General features: G+C 44.9%; 1 protein-coding gene across 1 annotated transcript; it reads right to left on the bottom strand.

The window, feature by feature from the left end:
* Positions 1 to 4,053: 4,053 nt before the first annotated feature.
* On the bottom strand, positions 4,054 to 13,507 carry LOC132227917 (kinesin-like protein KIF18B). Its single transcript, XM_059683582.1, has 2 exons — positions 6,514 to 13,507; positions 4,054 to 6,278 (listed from the first exon to the last, which is right to left on the bottom strand). The coding sequence occupies exon 1, from the start codon at positions 13,361 to 13,363 to the stop codon at positions 10,901 to 10,903; it is 2,463 nt and encodes an 820-aa protein (XP_059539565.1). The 5' UTR covers positions 13,364 to 13,507; the 3' UTR covers positions 4,054 to 6,278; positions 6,514 to 10,900.
* Between the last annotated feature and the right edge of the window lie 11,644 nt (positions 13,508 to 25,151).

The raw sequence follows: 25,151 nt of genomic DNA, 5'->3' as shown, positions 1-25,151 counted from the left end.
TGCCCACTTAACAACTTAAGCCAGAAATCCTGGAATAGAGAGGTCCAAAGGCCGACGGGGGAAACAAGTTCTCATGCTTCTCTCTTACTGCCCTGGGTCCCTGGCTCTGAGGGCAAGGTCCCGCTCCCTCTGCATGAGTGCAGGCTTGCACCAGGCATGCTTCTATGCCTCTGAACTGCTCTGCTATGTTCTTGTGGACACCTGTCTGCATCCCACAAGAATTTGGGTGGGATTTTCCAGAGTTTTTCCCTCACAATGACTACAATACTTTGTAGAAGACTTTCTTTCTTGTCAAGTTGTTAATATCTCACAAAGCAATTAATGACAACATTTCCCCTGGGAAGGAAAGCCATGCAAGTGCAAGGCAGTACAAATTCATCCCCATTTCCACCGATGAGCAATCAACTACATCACCCTGGTTAATCCCCAATCAGGCTGGCTTCAATGTCCAGGACTTCTCAGTGGGCCAAGCCAGCTCTCACTCTGGAAGTTTGGGGATTCTCTGCGTAAGAAGTCAGTGTATTCTCCTACTTTCAGGCATCAGATGCCAAGAAGTTCCCATCTTATTAAGTAAAAAGTTTTGGTCAAGAGCAGATAGAATTTATGGAATGCAAACATTTGAATCTTTTCCCTATTCCCATTTCAACCATTTGTCCCATTTCTGGGATAATAAAAAAATAAGTGTTCTTTATTAGAACATGCAGTTGTTGTTTAGATATCTGAGTTTTGCAAATGAATAGAAGCTGTCAAATATGCAATTTGTATGCATTAGCTCAGCTGAGTGTGAAGATGAGCTGATACAATGGGTAATAGCATGCCAATTTTACAGAGTAGAGAAATGAATTTTACTGATGTGAAAGAAGCCATGTTATTTCAAAGCTAATCAATAATAGAACAGGGTTTAGTTAGGCTTGACTGACAGCTGATGGAAATGTGGGCAGGGGACTTTCTCTGAAGTTGTGTTTGCATTGACTTGCTTAGTGTATTTATTTGGGTTAGATCGAAGGGGTGATGGAGATCAGGGGGCCTTTAGCCTCCCCACTGCAAACTACTTCTTGGGCTGCCGTTGCTTCTTTAACTCCAAGAATCAATTCTCTTTCAATTGATATATTTGCAATGTGAGATCCCAGAAAGAAAAATTTAAAGATAAATATGTGATTACTGATCCATAGATTTATTAACCCAAAGTTCTATTCTCTGGCGGTTTTTCATTCTAAATCACCACAACCACCTCTCACACACTTGGAGATTCAACAACATCGTGGAGTTTTTATTCAGTCTTTCCTAGGTCTGTATTTGTATATATACAGTATATTCTTCCCTGTACCTGGAACACTTCCCTTGTACCCCCGTTTCTCCTCTACCTACACCAACCCTTCTGGGGAGGCAAACAGCTATTAAGTTTCAACTTCAATGTTATTTCCTCCATCCCATATCATCCCATGATAACCCCCATCACATCCGATATCTTTAAGGGATTCACTGTGGAGCCCAACCCTGAGCACTTGACTTCTCACTTTGCCTGATGGTGCACGTTCTGGCCATGTACTAACCCTCTCAGTTTTTTACTTTCCTCACCTTTCCATGGGGACGACAGTGGCACCTGAGCTTTGAGTAGGTCCAGGGTCACTGAGAGAATACCTTCCAAGCGCTTAGAGCCAACCTGACTTTCGGCAAGCCCTCTGCCTGCCTTAGCCATTGCCATTAATTGTTTACAGTAATAGGGGAGGCACCATCACTGGGATGGTCCCCACAGCATCCCTGCGCATTGCACAGTGCCTATGAAGATTTGCTGGGTAAATAAATCTCCAGACTACATCAAAATAAAAACCTTCTGCACAGCAAGAGAAACCACCATCAAAATGAAAAGGAGCCCACTAAATGGGAGAACATATTTGCCAATGATACAGCTGATAGAAGTTTACTATCCAAAATATATAAAGGACTCATACAACTCAACCAAAGGAAGACAAACTATCCAATTTAAAAATGGGCAGAAGACCTTAATAGGCATTTCTCCAAAGAAGACATACAAATGGCCAAGAGACATATGGTAAAATGCTCAAAGTCACTGATCATCGGAGAGATCCAAATTAAAACCACAATGAGACATCACCTCACACCTGTCAGAATGGCTATCAACAAATCAACAAACAAGTGCTGGCAAGAATGTGGAGAAAAGGGAACACTAGTTCACTGCTGGTGGGAATGCAGACTGGTGCAGCCACTATGGAAAACAGTATGGAGTTTCATCAAACAATTAAAAATGGAACTTCCGTTTGACCCAGTGATCCCATTTCTGAGAATATATCCTAAAAACCCCCAAACACCAATCAGAAAGGATATGTGCTCCCCTATGTTCATATCAGCGTTATTTACAGTAGCTAAGATCTGCAAACAGCCCAAGTGCCCATCAGTAGATGAGTGGGTAAAAAAGCTGTGAGACATTTACACAATGGAATACTATGCAGCCGTAAAAAGGATCTCCTACCCTTTGCAACAGCATGTAGGGACCTGGAGAGTATTACGCTAAGTGAAATAAGCCAATCTGAGAAAGACAAATTTCACATGAGCTCACTTATTTGTGGAATCTAATGAACAAAATGAAATGACCAACAAAATAAGACCCGACATGCATGGAGGCATGGAACGGACTGACACATCTCGATGTGGGGGAGGGGAGACAAGGAGAGACAAACCAAAGAACTTATATACTTATATGCATCGCCCATGGGCACAGGCAATAGGGAGGTGGAGACCTGGGGGAAGGGCTGGGAGGACGGGGAGGGAAGGGAGGAAATGGGAAATAGCTGTAATACTATCAACAATTTAAAAAGAATATTTAAAATAAAATAAATCTCCAGTTGCACAAACATAGCATGTCCACGGCTCCTGATGACAAACACCATTATCTCTTATCTGGGTCCTGAACTCAGCTCCTGACTCAGGCTCCTGCTCCCTGTCTCTCCCCTCCAGCCCAGCCAGAGGGGCCGTTTCCAAACTGAAGTCAGATCAGGTTGCTCTCCTTGTCTCACATCTCACTGGGAATAACAACTAAAGTCCTTGCAAGGACACCAAGAGCCTACGTGGTCTGGCTCCCTGTTGCCCACCTGACCTCATCTTCTGCTACCCGCCTGTTGCTTACTCAGCCACACTCTTGGATGTTCCTCCAACGCACCAGGAATGCGTTTGCTTCAGGGAGTTTACCTGGCCGTTGCTTCTGCCCAGACCACTCTTTCCAGCAATAACTGCTAACTCTCTCCCCTCCTTCATGTCTTGCTCTAATGCACCTTCTCAATCAGGCCTACATAAATTACCTTATTTATTTATTATTTGTTAATCCTTACCCAAGGATATTTTTCCGTTGATTTTAGAGAGAGTGGAAGAGAGGGGGAAGACAGAGAGAAATAGCTATGTGAGACAAACACATTGATTGGTTGCCTCTTGCATGCGCCCTGACCAGAGCCTGCAACCAAGGTATGAGGTATGTGCCCTTGACCAGAATCAAACCTGGGACCCTTCGGTCTGCAGGCTGACTCTCTATCCACTGAGCCAAACCAGCTAGGGTTTTACCCTATTTAAAATCGCAACCTCAGCCCTAGCCGGTTTCGCTAGAGTGTTGGCCTGAAGACTGAAGGATTCCAGGTTCAATTCCAGTCAAGGGCACATGCCCTGGTTGCAGGCTGATCCCCAGTAGGGGGCGTGCAGGAAGCAGCCAATCAATGATTCTCTCTCATCATTGATGTTTCTATTTCTCTCTTCCTCTCCCTTCCTCTCTGAAATCATGAAAAATATATTTAGCCGAAACCGGTTTGGCTCAGTGGATAGAGCGTCGGCCTGCGAACTGAAAGGTCCCAGGTTCGATTCCGGTCAAGGGCATGTACCTGGGTTGCGGGCATATCCCCAGTAGGAGATGTGCAGGAGGCAGCTGATCGATGTTTCTAACTCTCTATCTCTCTCCCTTCCTCTCTGTAAAAAATCAATAAAATATATTTTAAAAAATATATATTATATATATATATATATATATATATATATATATAAATTAAAAAAAAATAAAATCGCAACCTCATCACAAATAAAAGAAGAGAGAAAACCATGAAGAGGGCAGAAAGAGACGTTTGGAGGTGATGAACACATCTATGGCACAGATGGTGTTGCTGATGTGCATGTATCTCCAAAGTTATCAAGTTGTAGACAGTAAACATGTACAGTGTTTGTATGTCAATCATGCCTCAATCAAGTGCCCTGTTTTTAAAGTAAAAGACAAAATTGCAACCTTGTCCATGCTTCCCTCCAGCACTCCAAACCCTCCTACCTTCTTTAATTTTATTTAACACTTTCCAACTTATCTCTTTAGCTGAGCTCTTTATTATGCTCAGTCTTTATTTTCTGACTCTCTTCTAGAATGCTAGCTCCACAGGCGCAGACGCCTTTGTTTATTCATGATGTATCCCAAGTGCCTGCTCACACACGGCCCTTCATCAATATTCTCAAATAAGGTGTTACATATGCATGCATACCTATACATGGTTTCAGTTCCTAGTCACTAAGGGCTGGTAAGGTTAGCAGGGGGCAATTCTTCTAGGTGCGAAAGCAGACTTCCTCATTTGCAGCTTTGACATATTGGCCTAGGTCAGCGGTTCTCAAACTGGGGGTCGAACGACCCTTTCACAGGGGTCGCCTAAGACCATCGGAAAACACATATATAATTACATATTGTTTTTGTGATTAATCACTATGCTTTAATTATGTTCAATTTGTAACATATACATCCTGCATATCAGATATTTACATTACGATTCATAACAGCAGCAAAATTACAGTTATGAAGTAGCAACGAAAATAATTTTATGGTTGGGAGTCACCACAACATGAGGAACTGTATTAAAGGGTCGTGGCATTAGGAAGGTTGAGAACCACTGGCCTAGATAGATTTCAACTAAATGGATCTTTGGCAGTGTGGATGCTGTCTGTCTGGGTGTGGCCCTGAGCACGTGGTCTAGATGGAATGTCTTGATTAGCTATCAGATGTGCCTGAGCAGCTCTGGGGGAATAGCTTGTCAGTTCAGGTCTCACCATGAAGAAAGGGTTTCTCATGAGCAGTTCTATTGAAATCCTTCCTGGGCCGTCTCTATCCTCCTGCAACTCAAAAAAGCATTCTCCCTCATAGTCTCAGTCCCTCTCTCTCTCTCTCTCTCTCTGTGTGTGTGTGTCTTTTATTATATTTTTATTGATTTCAGAGAGGAATGGAGAAGGAGAGAGTGATAGAAACATCAATGATGAGAGAGAACCATTGGTCTTCAAGCCTGCAACCTGGGCATGTGCCCTGACCGGGAATCGAAGCGTGACCTCCTGGTTCATAGGTTGATGCTTAACCACTGAGCCACGCCAGCTAGGCCCCCATAGTCTCTTTCTACAACCTTTTCCCTTATTGATTGCAAAAAAGCAGCGATCACTTCTTAATGTATGATTACAATAGTCATTTGGATGGAATATTTCAGTTCCAGCTATTCTGTGGTACATGCCATAAATTTGTCTAACCTATGTTACACCTAAACTGTAATAGGAATATGTTACTGTGTAGAAGTCACAGGGCAGTACATTTGGACCCAATATAAGAAGTTTTGTGGGGATAAGGACACATATGTCATAACTTAATCAATAAAAAAAATTTAAAAAAAGAGGTTTTAACAGGTAATCATGATATAAAATTCCCTAATCATTGGAGAGGATTTATATGAAATGTCCGGAACAGACAAATCTATATATAGAGAGGGAAAATTAGTAAATTAGTGGCTGCTTGGGGGTTGAAGGTGGGAACGGGAAGTGACTGCAAAGGGGAACCAGTTTTCTTCTAGGCATGATGAAAATATTCTCATATTAGATTGCACAACTCTGTTAATTTAATAAAAAATAATTGAATTATACACGGAAATGGGTGAATTTTATGGTATGTGCGTGAGTTCACTAGGGCTGCCATAACAGAGTACAGTATCACAGACTGGAGGGCTTAAACTACCGAAATTTATTTTCTCAAATTCTGGAGGGTGGAAATCTGAGATCAAGATGTCAGCAGGTTCATTCCCTGTAAGGGCTGAGAGGGAAGGGTCTGTTCCTGGCTCTTTCCTTGACTTGTAGATGGTCTTCTCCATCTTCACACCCTCTTCCCTCTGTACAGGTGTGCATCCAAAAGTCCTCTTCTTATCAGGACACCAGTCATATTGGATTAGGGTCCACCTAATGACTGCATTTTAATTTAATTATATCTTAAAGACCTTATCTTTTTTTTTTTTAAATATATTTTATTGATTTTTTACAGAGAGGAAGGGAGAGAGATAGAGAGTTAGAAACATCGATGAGAGAGAAACATCGATCAGCTGCCTCCTGCACATCCCCTACTGGGGATGTGCCCGCAGCCCAGGTACATGCCCTTGACCGGAATTGAACCTGGGACCTTTCAGTCCGCAAGCCGACGCTCTATCCACTGAGCCAAACCGGTTTCGGCAAGACCTTATCTTTAAATACAGCTCTATTCTGTAGTTGGGGTTAGTATATATATTTCAACATATAAAATTTGGGGGTGACAAAATTAATTCCATCACAATATGTAAATTATACTGCAATAAAGCTGTTTAAAAATAACTTATATGGCCTAACCGGTTTGGCTCAGTGGATAGAACGTCGGCCTTCGGACTGAAGGGTCCCGGGTTTGATTCCAGTCAAAGGCATGTACCTTGGTCGTGGGCACATCCCCAGTGGGGAGTGTGCAGGAGGCAGCTGATTGATGTTTCTCTCTCATCAATGTTTCTGACACTCTAGTCCTCTCCCTTCCTCTCTGTAAAAAATCAATAAAATATATTTAAAAAAAATAACTTATATGAGCCCTGGCCAGTGTGACTGAGTTGGTTAGGCATGGTCCTGTGCGCCGAAAGGTTGCCGGTTTGATTCCCAGTCAGGCACACAAAACTCATGTTAGATAATTCAACAGAGGGAATATAGGAATTACAAAAACTTAGAGGCAAACTAGCCTACATCCAGAAGGTGGTGATCCAGGGACACAGGCAATCCCGCACCACAAGGCACAGGCAGGAGGGGAGTCGGGAAGGCAGGGTCAAAATTACTCTATTGAAGGTCATTGCTTCTACTCTCTGCTTCTTTTTATGTATCAATTTTAATCTCTCTGTTGACCAACCTTCCATTCTTCTCCATGCGCATAGCTTCACCAGTCCTAGATTAAGCTGAAGATAATCCCAGGAGTTAACCTGATGGATCCAGATGGGTTCAGTATCCACCCAAATCCAATTATCTCTAGCCTGGGGGAAGGGCCACAGGACTCACCTCTGAGTGGGGATTGCAGTTCTCCCTAGAGGGGCCTGGGCTGGGGAGATCCCGTCTACTATTGATGACATGGGAAACTGGATGGGTACTGATGCCATGACCGAGGTGGGGAATTTGTGATGGGGAGATCAGGATGGAAGACGATAACTTAAGTTTTGGACTTGTTCTACTGAGATGCCCATAGAACACCCAAATACATTGTCTAGGAGGTAAATGAATAGAGAGCCCAAAGTTCAGCATGGGAATTTGAACTGGAAGTCTAGGCTTGGGACAATAAAAACAGAATTTTGAAACCATGGGTAAGTAAGATAAAAATAGTGCGGAGTCCATCTGGAACTCTAGAGAATAAAAAATATTTACAGGATAAACAGGGCAATAAAACATGAAAAGAGCCCTGACCGGTTTGGCTCAGTGGATAGAGCATCGGCCTGCAAACTCAAGGGTCCCAGGTTCGATTCCGGTCAAGGGCATGTACCTTTACCTTGGTTGCAGGCACATCCCCAGTGGGGAGTGTGCAGGAGGCAGCTGATCGATGTTTCTCTCTCATCAATGTTTCTAACTCTCTATCCCTCTCCCTTCCTCTCTGTAAAAAAATCAATAAAATATATTTTTTAAAAAACATGAAAAGAGACTGCGAAAAGCTGGCCAAAAGGACTGGTGAGGGGTAAAAATCATGAAGAGAAGAGACATAGTTTCAAGGAAAAGAAAATGGTCAGTTTTGTTAAATAGGATAAACCCTGCAAACTGCCCAGTTGGACATGGCCCCAAGGTCTCTGATGATGTGGGCATCAGAGTGCAGAAAGAAACCAAATTGCAATGAGTTTAGAAGGTTATTAAAAAAAAATTCCCCATGGCATAATGCTTTTGTGGCCTGTCATGAAACAGCCTTGGTGAGATTAAGTAAAAGAAATAAATCAGGTGCTTCAAGGTTCTTCTACAGTTCTCTCTCTCTGCAACTATCCTTTGAATAGAGATTGAGTAGCTTGCACTATGACTAACCTAGTCAGCTCTGGACATTTAAAAAGGCCAAATCTCAGGTTTTTACCCTGAATTCAAAGAGTAAATTACTCTGAAATCCTAGAGCTCCCTCTAGAGGTTGATGATACTGTATGTTACTAGCCCTGGAAACAGAAGGATCCTTCCTGGGCCTGTCTCTGGCCCTCTCTCTACCCGTTTTTGTACAGCCTGTGACTAAAGATTTTTTTTTTTTCTTACATTTTTCAGTGAAAAAATATAAAATGGAGGAAAATGTTTTGTGATGTAAAAATTATGCAAATTCCAGTGTCATTAGGTAAATGCATGGCACAATGCTCCTTTGTTTAGGTTTGGTTGCTTTCAGGATACATTAGTAGAGTTGAGTAGCAGTGAAAGAGACTGTACAGTGGGGCCTTGACTTACGGGTTTAATTTGTTCCGTGACGGAGCTCGTAACTCAAAGTACTCGTATGTCAAATCTTAAAGTGAACGAGTGAGACACGTGATGCTGGGCTGATGTTGTGGCGTTCACTGTGACACTTGCTGCGCCAACTAGCGGTCGGGTATCTGAAGCTGGCTCATAACCCGAATTTTAGCTCTCAACTGGAAGCAAAAAATCGGCCGAGAGACAGCTCGTATCTCGAAAAACTCGTTAGTCGGGACACTCGTAAGTCAAGGCCCCACTGTATATGCATAGCTTGCAATGCCTAAAGTATTTGCTATCTGGCTCTTTTCAGAAAGTGTCTACTGTAGATTGGACAGGGCAGTCCTGGGACTTTAGGTTGCTTTTAGTGATATAAAATAGCTTAGTTCTGGTCACCAAATCTTAATGAAAACTTACTATAAATGTGTCTAATCTCTTCTTTTAAAAAATATGTTATTGATTTTTAAAAATACATATATTTTCATTGATTTCAGAGAGGAAGGGAGAGGGAGACATAGAAACATCGATGAGAGAGAATCATTTATTGGTTGCCTCCTGTATGCCCCCTACTTACTGGGGATCGAGCCCACAACCTGGGCATGTGCCCTTGACCGGAATTGAGCCTGGAATCCTTCAGTTCTGCAGGCCGATGCTCTATCCACTGAGCAAACGAGCTAGGGCCAGAAATGTAATCTTAACCAGTGTGGAATTTTCTGGTCAACACCAATGAGGTCATCTGTCATGTGGGCCCTCTTCCTCCCCTCCCCATCACCCCAGAGAAGAGGCAATTTATGAGACTGAAAACCCTTGCCCTCCCTTAAAAGATGTCCTGGTCTAAAAAATGATTTTTCCTTTTGTTAACAGCTCCCCTGCCTCACCCTGCTCCCTACAAAAACCTTCCATTTTGTTCACACCTTCTGAGTACCCTTCTAGATGCTAGATGAAATAAAGCATGGTTCATGAATTGCTTCATAAAGCCAAGTAGAACTTCAAATTTACTTGGCTGAATTTTGTTCTTTTGTTGTTGTTAATGCTCACCCAAGGATTTTTTTCCATTAATTTTTTTGAGAGAGTGAAAGGAAGGGAAAACAGAGAGAGAGAGAGAGAGAGAGAGAGAGAGAGAGAGAGAGAGAGAGAAACATCAATGTGAGGGAGACATATCAATTGGTTGCCTCTAGCAAATGCCCACTTGCAACCAAGGAATGTGCCCTTGACAGAATCGAACTGGACACGATTCAGTCTGTGGGCTGACACTCAAACCACTTAGCAAAACCAGCTAGGGCTGGTTCTTTTTATTTTTTTAAATTGTTTTATTGCTTAAGTATTACAAAGAGTATTACATATGACTCCTTTTATTCCTGCCCTTGACAATCCCCTGGCCTCCCCTACCCCCCAGTGTCTTATGTCCATTGGTTATGCTTATATGCATGCATACAAAACCAGGAAGAGCCAAGCTGGGGCTCCGCACCAGGCCCCCTCCTCCTCGTCATCCCTCCTCCACTGCCATCATTAGACAGAGCCCTGTGTTAGACTGGGGACGCCGAACAAAGACCTCCAGCCACCTGCCTGCAGGTAGAGTGTTATAAACTGCGGGGGAGAGGGGATGGGGAGCACCTTTAAAATAGCAACACATTAGCACTCACAAATGTATACATACATGCTGAGAAGCTGAATATAACAAGAGATGAATAAGAGCGTGAGTAGCAGAATGAATGACTAGGAGAGGAGGGTGAGTAAAGGAAGAGGGTGTTGGGGTTCATTGCTCCAAGCTGAGGAAGGCAGGTCAGGGCTCCTGGTGCAGGCTGCTCCAGGATCCAAGAGGGGACAGCAGTCAGGACACCCTGGCAATGCATCTCCCGGCTGACAGCACTTCCCTAACCCTCATCAGTTCCCTCTGGCTCTGAAGGTTGCCAGGGCCGTGGGGACTGCAGGGGGGCTCTGCAGGCCAGTGGGGGGGGGGGGGGTGTGTGTGGCAGGGAGAAAGGAGACAAGTCCGGCTCGGTCCCACTGTTCTCTTCCATCCCATCTCCCATCTCTCCTCAGGATTCCTGAGATGCTTGGAAGTACTCCCAGGTCCTTGGGTCTCTGCCCACCTTGTCACTTCCTACTTCCTGTTTTCATTGGTCACGGTAGCCAGCCGAGACCATCCCTGTTCCCAGCGCTAGTCACCTGGGGCAGTGAGGGACTCCGCTAGCCTCTTCAAGGTGCTGCTAGGGAGGCGGGCGATGCGGCTGCGGCGGGCGATGGAGGAACTCACAATGCACCTCTTCTTGCGGGATGAGGTCTCAGGGAAGGAAGAGGCTGGCTTGGGGCCCTTCGTGGTGAACAGGGGCACGGGGCCACTGGGGATGAAGGGCTGATCCAGCCTGTTCTGGGGCACATTTTCCCAGCCAGCGCATTCATGGAAGCCCAGCTTTGAGGGGGACTCCTCGGAGGAGTCAAAGGTGATGTTGAGGTTCTGAGCGGGCAGGGCCACCGGGGTGGAGCAGTTCTGCAGGGCGGAAGGGCCCAGAGGCACCCGGCTTTTGATGACTGTGGCTGGGCAGAAGCGAGGGGAGTGGCAGGGGGAGGAGACCCTTCCCTTTTTGGGGGTGGTGGGTCCGAGTGAAGGCTGAGTCTCAGGCAGGGACCCCCTTCGCAGGCAGGGCAGGGACTGGTGCTGGCGCTTGGTCCCCAGCCTTGGGGCTTGATGACTGTCTTGCTCTGAGGGGCTCAGTTTCCTTCTCTTCTTCTCCACAGACTGCAGAGCTGCCTGGGCAGGGGTGCTGTCAGGCCCAGGTGGGGCCCCCAGACCGTGCATGAGGCCACTCAGTTGCCTTGCGATGGTCCGGGTCACAGGGCCAGAGTATCCTGGAGGCTTTGGCTCTGAACACAGCTCCTGAGCCAGAGGTGCCTCCCTGGCTGGGCCAGGAGTCCTGGAGGCCTCTGTTCCAGGCCCAGGTTTTTCCTCTCGCAGCAGCTGCTGCAGGGTCTCAAACTCTGCGATCATGTCAGGGGTCAGGAGGTTGGCTGCTTGGAGCAGGGAGTGCTGCCGCTGGGCCAGGCACAGCACCTTCAGCGCCAACTGCTTAGAACGGTCCCTTTCCAGGTTCTGTGGTGAGAGGTGGCCCACGGCTTGCTGGGCCTCCAGGGTCAGGCCAGGGGACTCCAGCCGTGACTGTCGGAGGCTCTGTTCTGACACCCGGATCGGGACCTCCTTGGCCGAGTCTTTGTCTTTGTCCTCGGAGGGCTGCTCCTGGTCTGAAGAATTCCCTTCCCTGACCCTCTCCACCTGGACCTCTGCCCCCAGGCTTTCCTCTTGAAGGACTGCAGCTCCTGGGTGGAGCTCTGGGGTGCAGGGCTGGCTGGGAAGATGAGATGGTGGGGAGGAGCTGGAAAGGGGTGGTTGTGGAGTGCCTGATTTGGGGGGCTGTGGAAGGTCCTGTTGTGGGGCCTGGGCTCCTGCCTCATACATTCGAAGCTTCTCCCTCAGACTGGCCACCTCAGACTGGAGCTGCTGGCAGATAGTGGCGTACTGGCTGAAGTGACAGTCCAGGCTGACCACACTGCTTTTCAGTGAAAGTTTGATCTCCTTGGCCCGGTCGGCGTACTTGAGGGTGTTGTACGTGTCCTCATACGTCAGGCTAGAGGGGCTGATGGCAGCAATCATCACTGTGCGGCAGTTGCCTCCAATGGAGTCCTTGAGCAGGCGGGTCAGCTTGCTGTCCCGGTAGGGCACATGGGACTTGCGACCCTTGGCATCGGCCAGGGCATTGAGGACATTGATGAGGGCCAGCAGGGAGCGGTTGATGTTGGCACCTTCCCGCAGCCGCTCCCCCTTCGCGTGGGTGCTGGACGCCCGCTCGGAGCCAGCCAGGTCAATCAGGCTCATCTTGGCCACCTGAAGGGCCTGGGTCAGACCTGGAACGCGGTCCTGCTGCTTCACGAAGATCTGGAAGATGGCATGGGAGCGAGAGGAAGTAGCGTTGGCGTCAGTGGGATGCTGTGTGCGGTTACGGTTCCCCCTGGTCAGCATCTCCAGCAGCTGCCCAGCTGAGGTTGGCTGGTGGAAGGAAAGTCCTTGTACCACCACCCCCTTGTCGGGATCCTCATGGATGACAAGGGGTCCCTTGGGCTCCAGAAGGTCGTGGATCTGCTCATTGTACACCTCCTGGTAGCTGACGAGCACCTCGAATTGCTTCTCCTCCTGGCGGGCCTCCAGCCGCCTGTACAGTTCCATGGTGGTCAGGTACATGATGCCGGGGTCCCCCTCTCTTCCCAGCATGGTGTGCGTCTTCCCGGCCCCCGTGGCCCCATAGGCAAACACGGAGCAGTTGTAGCCCTGGAGGAAGCTGTCCAGGACGCTGTGGGTGGTGTGCTGGAAGACATCCTGTTGGGTGGCCGCCTGGCCAAAGACCCGGTCAAAGACGAAGGTCAGGTCTTTGCCCTTCTTCTTGGGGCCGTCATGGACGCTGCCCCATTTCAGGCCAAGGAAGCCCCCATCGGGCTCTTCCGGGTCAAACACCAGAACCCTCTCACCCACCACCCGAATCACAGGCCTCCGCTGGCTTTCTAGCTCCCGTGGGGTGGGGGGTCGGACCCGAACCACAACCTGCACCGCGCTGTCCTCCACTGCCATCGCCATGGCAACACCTTTCCTCGGTTCCCTGCCCCGCCGCCGCCGGTGTTGCCGCTCGCTACCGCTACCTGGTCCCTCAGCCGCAAACACTGCGCCCCGCAAGCTCCCCTTCCTTCAAGAAAACCACTGCCCGCCCGCGCGCTGCGCTTTTAAATCAGCCGGCGCCGCCAGCAGTGCGCGTGCGCACTTCCCGCTACTGCTGTTCGAGGCAGGCTCCGAGGCGGGACAGATTACAGGATTACCGGCAGTTACCAGCGCGTTTGAGATCCGGGGGTGAGAGACGTGGGGGGTAGATAGGGGGACGTCTCTGTCGTCCCTGGGACTGGATTCATCACCAATTGCAGAAACGAGACATCAAACCCGTTTTCAAACCTGCTTTTTCTGTGGGCATCCGCTTATCCAAGCCACTGTCCAGGGTTTCTTCCCGCCCCTCGACTGCTCGGGTCCAACCCCAGCAGGTCCAGGGGTTCGCAAAGGTGTGGAAGGAGTCTGTGAAGAAGGAATGACACGGAGACAGCGTTCAGTTGATCAGCAGCCTAGCCAGGATCTCCAGCCAGGATCTCCTGCTAAGTTCTGTCTTTTATTGTCTTGTTACATCTGTATTTATACCAGTTGATTTTAATCCTGTCAATTTCTATTCCAAAGGTTAGGGCGTTTCTTATCTCCATTCCAGGGAGTAAAGATTATGTAGCTTAAGGGTGGTTGTTCATAGTTAAAGTGATTAACTACCCGCCTGACATTTAGTTAAGGGGTTTTATTCCCTCCCTAACTTCAGGGGAAAATCCTTACCTGGAGAAACAACCTTTCTCGGAGAGGTGACCTTGGTTAAAACACATAGTGCCAAGAAGGGGAGCAAACATATTAAGAACAGTATGCCATATACGCCAGGTCCCTTGAAACATATGCTGTGCAGATGTTTCTTCCCTGCAGCGACTGTGTCAAGCAGCAAGGATGGACTCAAGGATCCCTAGAATGAATTTCGAGAGCAGCCTTGGTGTGGAAAAGTTGGCAGAGGCAGAGAATGATGATTCCATCCTCTTGGCTCTGACAGTGGTAGGAGTGTCGCATACTGATTGTTGAATGAGGGTTGACCCTTTAGGGCATTGCTGGGTAGCCCCGTCTCCATCCGCCACAGCCACCTGCTGCTTGGATTCTGGTGGGCCATCCTCATGCTGATACCCATCACCCGAGGTTGTAAGGGTCAAAGAGAGTTTTGCCTGATTCCAATCACTAGTGGCTGAGAGTCAGTTTACTAGCCTGTAAAATGGGGCAAATAGCGTGCTATTCCTACTGACCTAGAAGACCATGGATGAGACAGTGCTCCAACCGCCCTGCCTATGTAAAGGGATAGCTTTCTATGACTCTGATTAGGGTGACATGGGTGATGGCCCCCAGCAGCCAGTTGCTCATCACTTTCATTAAATTGATCTGAGGCATGCAAGAAAACAAGAGGCAAAATCAGGGCTTGTTCTTTTTAAAAGAAATATGCTTCTATTGATTTTAGAGAGAGAAGGAGGGAAAGTTATAGAGAGAAACAAACATGATAAACATCTACCAGCTGCCTCCTGCATGCCCCCTACTAGGGATCAAGCCCACAACCCCGGGCATGTGCCCTGAGGGGGAATGGAACAATGCTCAGCCACCTGAGCCACACCAGCCAGGGCTGAGTTTTGCTCTCACCATGAGTAATTACATATCTATAGTCATGCTTTGAATAATGTTTCAATCCACTGATGAACCACATATATCACAATGGTCCCATACGAATATAAGGGAGCTGAAAAATTCCCGTCTCCTAATGACAACACAGCTGCTGTAAAATGTCTGTGGTGATGCTGATGTGAACAAACCTACTGCACTGCCAGTTGTATAAAAGTGTAGCACATACAGTTATGCACAGCACACGATATTGATAATAAACGGCTGTTACTAGTTTATATATTTACTACATTACACTTCTCGTCATTTTGTTTATTTAATTGATTTCAGAGAGAGGAAGGGAGCGGGAGAAACATCAGTGATGAGAGAGAACCATTGCTCCACTGCCTCCTGCATGCCCCCTACTGGGGAAGGAGACTGAAACCTGGGCATGTGCCCTTCTGGTTCATGGGTCAACGCTCAACCACTGAGCCACAGCGGCCGGTCCTCATTGTCATTTTAGAGTGTACTCCTTCTACTTAAAAAAAGGTTTGCTGTAAAACTGTGCTGTGTTATGTGTGGGCATCAGCCTCAGACATTTTGTGTACCTTTTCTGAGTGCAGATATACAAATACTTACCATGGTGTTACACTTGCCTACAGGATCTAGCACAGTAACATGCTGTGCAGGCTTGTGTAGCGTAGGAGCGAAAGGCTATACCACGGGGCCCAGGTATGTAGCAGACGATACCATCTAGGTTTGTGTAAGTGCACACTGATGTTTTTATGACAAAACCCCTTAATGGTGCATTTCTCAGAAGGTATCCCTGAGACACATGACTGTACTTTAAAGCAAATCTCAGGAGATTCCTAAACTCATTCAATTTGGAACTCAGAACTTTATGATTTCTGGGTTTCTCACTGTACTTTAAAAATTCTTTGCAATTCTAAAAACAGTATTTACTCCTGTTTTTACTCCTCATTTTCCTTGGTTTCAATCTCAAGAGTTTAAAGCATATTACTATTTTTTTAAAAACCAACTGGATTAATTAGTGGGATATGCTAAGGAATGTCTTGTACAAGAGATTTCAAATATCTATTCTTTAATATTCCACCCACCAGAACTTAACACTAGAATCTTCTTACATGTTACTAATGGCTAGCAAGCTTCTTATCTCAATGTTTTGTATTTATGCCACCTGATGTTCAAATTTGACACAGTCTTAAATTACTCCAGGGAAAGAAATTTTCGAAGTATTTAGGCATGAGCTAACGCTTTGAACATGAGAAGAATTGTTATTGAGGCAGAAAGGCTGTAAATTACTGGTCTGAGTCACATTGCTAGATGACTAACCCCTTAATCTCCTATCTCTTACATGCAAAATATGGATAGCAGCCCTACCTACTTACCACACTGTTTAGAAAAATGAGACTTACACTTTGCTCTTCTTTAAAGAAGTGAGCTACCTAATTAGCTGACTTTACTTGTTCTTAGTCGTTATCTCAAAAGTAATTAATCCTTGGTAAACACATATTCTCTTCCACTTGTACAAGAATGGAGAAATAGAAATCAAAACCTTGTATTTTTAATGTTTGCTTTAAAATTCTAAACAAAACTTGTCATGTTTTACAAATGTTGAGATAAATTTACATAGTATTAAAACCATGTTTAAATGTACAATTCAGGAGAACCGAGATGGCGGCGATATAGGCAGACGCGTCCCAGGTCGTGTCCCGGAGCAAATGGAGCGAGCAGCTGAAGCTAGTAACACTCACACTGAATTGGCGAAATTGCTCAGCTGGTGAGAGGGTTTGCAGCCGGGAAGAGCAGAACTCCCCTGGAAAGGTAAAAAAAACCCAGGGATTTGGGCAGGAAAGTTTGCCAGACCTCTGAGCCCAGAGAGTCGGAAGGAGACCGCGTGGCAGACAGCCGCGTCCCCTGGGACAGGCACAGCCCCTGACGGGGGGAAAGGAGAACCGCGGGATTCCTGGCGCCGCCAGGGAAATTGAGAGCTGGGTTCTGTGATCACGGAGGACTGAGCCTAAAGGGGGCAGCCTGAAGAGCTGACCTGACCATGCAGTCCCAGTAAGAGAAGAAGCTTACAGAAACCAAGCCTTCCCCGTTTCCGCGGCCGGCATTTGTTTGTTTGTTTTCACTGAATCCTGTTCATGGGACATTTCGGATACAGACACTCACCTGTGCTGAAGAGAGGGAGAGTGTGCTGAGGAGTGGAATCTGGGGAGAGACTGGGGAAAGAGGGGGAGCCGGGAGAGGTGGTAGTGAATTGAGTGCTGAGACACCCCTGAGCCCAGGACTGGGGTAGCCACCCTCTCCAGAGAGTGAGACTCCTCCCCCCAGCCCCCAGGCAAGGAGCACAGCCACACCCAGATTCCACCCTGTACGAGATCAAGGATTAAGATAACCTGATCAGTCCCTGGGAGTTAATAGGGTCTGGCCTATAGGGGGATTTTCAATCCCAGCAACAACATAGCGCTGGTAACTAACTATTACGCAGTCAGCTCTGGGCAGTGAACTTCCACTGGACAGAGAGGCCCTATAGCCTCAGAGGCCAACCCCAGAATACTGCCACCCAGAGGCTGACCCACAAACTGACTCTTTGCTAAACACAAAATAAGGCAGTCTGGGAAATAAATGCGGCATGCTTTAAAATAAGGACTGTGGTTTACAACACAGAGGAACAGTATATCGCAGGGAAACTCAACACTCTCCTGAATACCTGGAAGGTCTAAGGCGAGCCACACTGAAGAATAGAAGAAACGAAGGACCTTCACTACTGCAATTTTTTTTTCTTTTTTCACTTTTTCACTAAGAAACCAATTTTTTTTTCATTTTTTTTTCTGTTCTTTTTTTTCTTTTCTTTTCTTCTTTTTCCATCACCTGATTTTACCCTTTTAATTACTACCTTCTTATTTTTAACCAGTATTATTACCGCTACCATTTTACCATTTTTTAAAGTGCCATTTTATTTTCTCTTTATTTTATTTTGGGATTAGTGTTCTCCATTCTATTTTCATCGTTATATTATTGGTTGTTTCTAGTTTGCATTCATATCCAGGGAGCTGTTGCTGGAATTTGTTGGGATTAATGGCTGTTCTATAGGAGTATTCTCCTCATATAAAAAGTCTCTACCCCTCTTCCAATTCATTCTCTCTTTTCGCTCTTTTTTTTTTCTTTTCTTTTCTCGCTTTTATTTTCCCCCCTCCTTTTTCCCAATTTCATTTTTGCACTCCTTTTTTTGGTCCCTACTTTTCTTTTCTTTTTTCTCTTTTATCTTTTTCTCTTCCTTCTTCCTTATCCCCTAATTCTCTTAATTCAGGTGGTCACCTTTAATTGGGGTTATTAATATCGTGAATATATTTGTGTATAGTGCCTGGTACGTGGTGCCTTGTTGTGTTGTATTTTGTGCCTTTAAATCAACGCAGCAGATCCAAGCAACAGCAACCTCCTGAGCACCACATCCTCTGCTGAGGAACAGCAGCTGTACGTGAAACCTCGCCCCACCAGCCAGAAGAGCCACCACAGCTGTGAACAGCACCCACCAGAGGAGCTGCTGACAACTGAAGAGCAGCTGCTACCGCAACCGCCCGAAGAGCAACCACAGACCAAGGAGTCACTGCCACCAAGGGAGCAACCACTGAACGACTCAACGTCAGTGAGATCAAACATGGGTAGACAAAGAAACCCCCAAAGGAAAGAGAAGGAGGACTCTCCAGAAAAGCAGCTAAGTAATACAGAGGCATGCAACATAACAGATAAAGAATTCAGAATAAGGATCCTAGAGTGCATAAACCGGATGGAGGAAAAAATCGACAACCTCTGCAAGAAGCAAGAAGAAACAGATGAAAAAATCGATAACATATGGAAGAAGCTAGAAGAAACAGATGAAAAAATTGATAACATATGGAAGAAGCTAGAAGAAACAGATGAAAAAATCAACAACTTAAGTAAGACCCAAGAAGAAATGAAGAATGATATAGCTGCAATGAAAAACTCCATTGAAAGTATCAACAGTAGACTAGGAGAAGCGGAGGACCGAATTAGTGAATTAGAAGACAAGGAAGCAAAACACACCCAAAATGTACTGCAATTGGAGAAAAAAAATTAAAAGACAGGAGGAGAGCCTAAGGGAGCTTTGGGACAACATGAAACGAAACAACATACGAATAATAGGAGTACCAGAACAACAGAAGGATGAACAAGGATTAGAAAACCTACTCGAAGAAATAATATCAGAAAACTTTCCTGAGGTGGGGAAGAAAAAAGTCACCCAAGCCCAGAGAGTCCCAAACAAGGTGAACCCGAAAAGACCCACACCAAGACACATCATAATCACCATGGCAAATGTTCAGGACAAAGAGAGAATCTTACAGGCTGCAAGAGAGAGATGGAAAGTTACATACAAGGGATCTCCCATTAGATTGTCAAATGATTTCTCAACAGAAACACATCAGGCCAGAAAAGAATGGACTGAAATTTACAAAGTGATGCAAAGCAAAGGACTGAATCCAAGAATACTCTATCCAGCAAGGCTATCATTCAAACTTGAAGGGGAAATAAGAAGCTTCACAGACAAAAAAAGGCTAAGGGAGTTTGTCACCACCAAGCCAGCAATGCAAGGAATGCTAAAGGGACTGGTATAAAAATAAGAAATAAAAAGCTCAGAAAGAAAACAGCCACACAAAAAAAGAAATGGCTACAAACAAGTACCTTTCAATAATAACTTTAAACGTAAACGGACTAAATACTCCAACCAAAAGACATCGAGTGGCTGAATGGATAAAAAAACATGACCCATACATCTGCTGTCTACAAGAAACCCACCTCATTAGAAGGGACTCACACAGACTGAAAGTGAAGGGATGGAAAAATATCTTTCAGGCAAATGGAAAGGAAAAGAAAGCTGGGGTAGCAATACTTATGTCGGACAAAATAGACCTCAAAGTGAAGGCCATAACAAGAGATAAGGAAGGCCACTTCATAATACTAAAGGGATCAATACAACAAGAAGATATAACCCTGGTAAACATATATGCACCCAATGTAGGAGCACCCAAATTCATAAGAAAACTCCTGGAAGATATCAAAGGAGAGATCGACAACAATACAATCATAGTAGGAGACTTTAATACACCACTGACAGCACTGGATAAGCCCTCTAAACAAACAATCAGCAAAGATACAGCAATCCTAAATGACTCACTAGATCAGATGGACTTAATAGACATCTTCAGAACACTTCACCCCAAAGCCAGGGAATACACATTCTACTCAAATGCTCATAAGACATATTCAAAAATAGACCATATATTGGGTCACAAGCAAAGTATCCCCAAATTCAAGAAGATTGAAATCATAAAAAGCGTCTTCGCAGACCACGATGGCATAATATTAGAAATAAACTACAATAAAAACAACCCAAAATACTCAAACACCTGGAAGCTGAATAGCATGCTATTAAATATTGATTGGGTTACCAATGAGATCAAAGAAGAAATTAAAAACATCCTGGAAACTAATGACAATGAAAACACAACAATCCAAAACCTATGGGACACATTGAAAGCAGTCCTGAGAGGGAAGTTTATAGCTCTACAGGCCTATCTCAAAAAACAAGAAAAAATGGTAGTAAATCATCTAACTCTACAACTCAAAGAATTAGAAAGAGAGCAACAAGAAAACCCCAGAGTGAGCAGAAGGAAGGAGATAATAAAGATTAGAGCAGAAATAAATGACATAGAGACCAAAAAAACAATACAGAAAATCAATGAAACCAAGAACTGGTTCTTTGAAAGGATAAACAAGATTGATAAACCTCTAGCCAGACTCACCAAGAAGCAGAGAGAGAGGACCCAAATAAATAAAATCAGAAACGATAGAGGCAAAATAACAACAGACCCCACAGAAATACAAATGATTGTTAAAAAATACTATGGACAGCTTTACTCCAACAAACTAGACAACCTGGAGGAAATGGACAAATTCCTAGAAAAATACAACATTCCAAAACTCAATCAGGAAGAATCTAAAAATCTCAACAGGCCAATAACTATGGAAGAAATTGAAGCAGTCATCAAAAAGCTTCCATCAAACAAAAGCCCAGGACCAGACGGCTTCACAGGGGAGTTTTACCAAACATTCAAGGAAGAACTAAAACCTATCCTCCTCAGACTACTACAAAAAATTCAAGAGGAAGGAACACTTCCAAGCTCATTCTATGAAGCCAGCATCACCCTAATACCAAAACCAGGTAAAGACAACACAATGAAAGAGAATTACAGGCCAATATCCCTCATGAACATAGATGCCAAAATCCTCAACAAAATCTTAGCAAATCGGATCCAGCAGTACATCAGAAAGATCATACACCATGACCAAGTAGGATTTATCCCAGGGATGCAAGGATGGTACAATATCCGCAAATCAATAAACGTGATACATCACATAAACAAATTGAAAGAAAAAAACCACATGGTCATATCAATTGATGCAGAAAAAGCATTTGACAAAATTCAACACCCATTTTTGATAAAAACTCTCAGCAAGGTGGGAGTAGAAGGATCATACCTCAACATAATAAAAGCCATATATGACAGGCCCACAGCCAACATCATACTCAACGGACAAAAACTAACACCATTTCCCCTAAGAACAGGAACAAGACAGGGATGCCCCCTCTCACCACCCCTGTTCAACATAGTACTGGAAGTGTTAGCCATTGCAATTAGGCAAGAAGAAGAAATAAAAGGCATCCAAATTGGAAAAGAGGAAGTAAAACTGTCCTTATTTGCAGACGACATGATATTATACATACAAAACCCTAGAGATTCCATCAAAAAGCTACTAGACTTAATACATGAATTTGGCAATGTAGCAGGATACAAAATTAACCCCAAGAAATCTGAGGCATTTCTATACACCAATAGTGAACTTTCAGAAAGAGAGATTATAAAAACAATCCCGTTTACCATTGCACCAAAAAAATTAAGCTACCTAGGAATGAACTTAACTAAAGAGGTAAAAGACCTCTACTCAGAAAACTACAGGGCGTTGAAAAAAGACATAGAGGAAGACATAAACAGATGGAAGAACATACCGTGTTCATGGATTGGTAGAATCAACATCATTAAAATGTCCATACTACCCAAAGCAATCTATAAATTCAACGCACTTCCCATTAAAATACCAATGGCATACTTCAGAGATCTAGAACGAACTTTCCAAAAATTCATCTGGAATAAAAGAAGACCCCGAATAGCTGCAGCAATCCTGAAAAAGAACAAAGTAGGTGGGATCTCAATACCAGATATCAAGTTGTATTACAAAGCCATTGTTCTCAAAACTGCCTGGTACTGGCACAAGAATAGGCATATAGATCAATGGAATAGAATAGAGAGCCCAGAAATCGGCCCGAACCAATATGCTCAATTAATATTTGACAAAGGAGGCAAGAACATACAATGGAGCCAAGATAGTCTCTTCAATAAATGGTGTTGGGAAAATTGGACAGATATATGCAAGAAAATGAAACTAGACCACCAACTTACACCATACACAAAAATAAACTCAAAATGGATAAAGGACTTAAATGTACGACAGGAAACCATAAAAATTCTAGAAGAATCCAAAGGCAACAAAATCTCAGACATATGCCGAAGCAATTTCTTCACTGATACAGCTCCTAGGGCACTTGAAACTAAAGAAAAAATGAACAAATGGGACTACATCAAAATAAAAAGCTTCTGCACAGCAAAAGAAACCATCAACAAAACAACGAGAAAACCCACTGTGTGGGAAAACATATTTGCCAATGACATATCTGATAAGGGCCTAATCTCCAAAATTTATAGGGAACTCATACAACTTAACAAAAGGAAGATAAACAATCCAATCAAAAAATGGGCAAAGGACCTAAATAGACACCTTTCAAAAGAGGACATTCAGAAAGCCAAGAGACATATGAAAACATGCTCAAAGTCACTAATCATCCGAGAGATGCAAATCAAAACAGCAATGAGGTACCATCTCACACCTGTCAGACTGGCTATCATCAACAAATCAACAAGTGCTGGAGAGGATGTGGAGAAAAAGGAACACTTGTACACTGCTGGTGGGAATGCAGACTGGTGCAGCCACTATGGAAGACAGTATGGAGTTTCCTTAAAAAACTGAAAATGGAACTCCCATTTGACCCTGTGATCCCACTTCTAGGAATATATCCCAAGAAACCGGAAACACCAATCAGAAAGGATATATGCACCCCTATGTTCATAGCAGCACAATTCACCATAGCTAAGATCTGGAAACAGCCTAAGTGCCCATCAGTAGATGAATGGATTAGAAAACTGTGGTACATCTACACGATGGAATACTATGCTGCTCTAAAAAGGAAGGAACTCTTACCATTTGCAACGTCATGGATGGAACTGGAGAGCATTATGCTAAGTGAAATAAGCCAGTCAATAAAGGAAAAATACCACATGATCTCACTCATTCATGGACAATAGAAACCATTATAAACTTTTGAACAATAATAGATACAGAGGCAGAGCTGCCTCAAACAGATTGTCAAACTGCAGTGGGAAGGCCGGGGAGGCTTGGGGGGCAGGAGGTAGGGGGGTAAGAGATCAACTAAAGGACTTGTATGCATGCATATAAGCATAACCAATGGACATAAGACACTGGGGGATAGGGGAGGCTAGGGGACTGTCTAGGGCGGGGGGATAAAATGGATACATATGTAATACCCTTTGTAATACTTTAAGCAATAAAAAAAAAAATGTACAATTCAGTGTTTTTAGTATATTCACAAGATTGTGCAATCATCACTACTAACTCTAGAACATTTCATCACCCCAAATGGAAATCCCCTTTGCCCCATCCCCTGGCAACAAGTAATCAAGTTTCTATTGTTAAGAATTTGCTTATTCTGGACATTTCATATAAATGAAATTATATAATACTAGGGGCCCAGTGCACGAAATTCATGCACTGGGTGTGTGTGGGGGGGAGTGTCCCTCAGCCCAGCCTGCCCCCTCTCACATACTGGGAGCCCTCAGGCGTTGACCCCCATCACCCTCCAATCCCAGGATCGGCCCCTTGCCCAGGCCTGACGCCTCTGGCTGAGGTGTCCGGCCCGGGCAGCGGGGACCCACAGCTGCAGTGGCCCCGCGATCGTGGGCTCCGCTTTAGGCCCAGGCAAGGGACCCCTAGCTCCCGGGACTGCCAGCTTCGACCGTGCCCAGCTCCCATCGCTGGCTCCACCCCTACTTCCTGCTATCACTGGCCAGGGCTGCAAAGGCGCCTGATTCTCCGATCATGGCTGGGGGGCAGGGCAAAGGCGGCCCCAGGGCCGCCTTTGCCCTGCCCCCCAGCTCTTAGCTCCCCCCTGGGTTTTCAATCACTGTCAGTGGCAGGGGGCTTCTTCCTGCTTTCCCTTTCGCCTCCCTGCATTGTGCCTACATATGCAAATTAACCGCCATCTTGTTGGCAGTTAACTGCCAATCTTAGTTGGCAGTTAATTTGCATATAGCCCTGATTAGCCAATGAAAAGTGTAGCTCGTACGCAAATTACCATTTTTCTCTTTTATTAGTGTTGATGTGGGTTTTGTGTCTGGCTTTATTCATTTATATTTGTTTTCAAGATTCATTCTGTTGTAGCAAAATTAGTACTTATTTCCTTCAGGTTGAATAACATTCCACTGTATGGCTATGCCCCATTTTACTTCCTTCATCGCTGATGGATATTTGGGTTGTATCCTTTTTGGCTATTATGCATAAGTCTGCTACAATCATGTACAAGTTCTTGTGTAAGCATGTTTTCATTTCTCTTGGGTGTACACCTAGAAGTAGAATTGCTGGGTCATTAGGATAATTAAGATTAGCTTTTTGAGGAATTGCCAAGCTATTTTTCCAAGTAGCTATACCCATTTTACATTCGCACCAGCAACATGAGGGTTTTAATTTCTCCACATCCTCACTAACTTATTTTAAATATATTTTTATTGATTTCAGAGAGGAAGGGAGAGGGAGGGATAGAAACATCAATGCTGAGAGAGAATCATTGACTGGCTGACTCCTGCAGGCCCCCTAACTGGGGATCAAGCCCACAACCCGGGCATGTTCCCTAACCAGGAAT

This window comes from Myotis daubentonii, chromosome 2 (genome assembly GCF_963259705.1).
Source record: "Myotis daubentonii chromosome 2, mMyoDau2.1, whole genome shotgun sequence".
Classification (NCBI taxonomy): Eukaryota; Metazoa; Chordata; class Mammalia; order Chiroptera; family Vespertilionidae; genus Myotis; species Myotis daubentonii.
Note: the sequence above shows the minus strand (reverse complement) of the source record. Positions and strands in the feature narration are given on the sequence as shown.

Bases quoted from the DNA above. Each gene is read 5' to 3' on its own strand.
- LOC132227917 (XM_059683582.1), bottom strand. From the start codon at position 13,363: ATGGCGATGGCAGTGGAGGACAGCGCGGTGCAGGTTGTGGTTCGGGTC.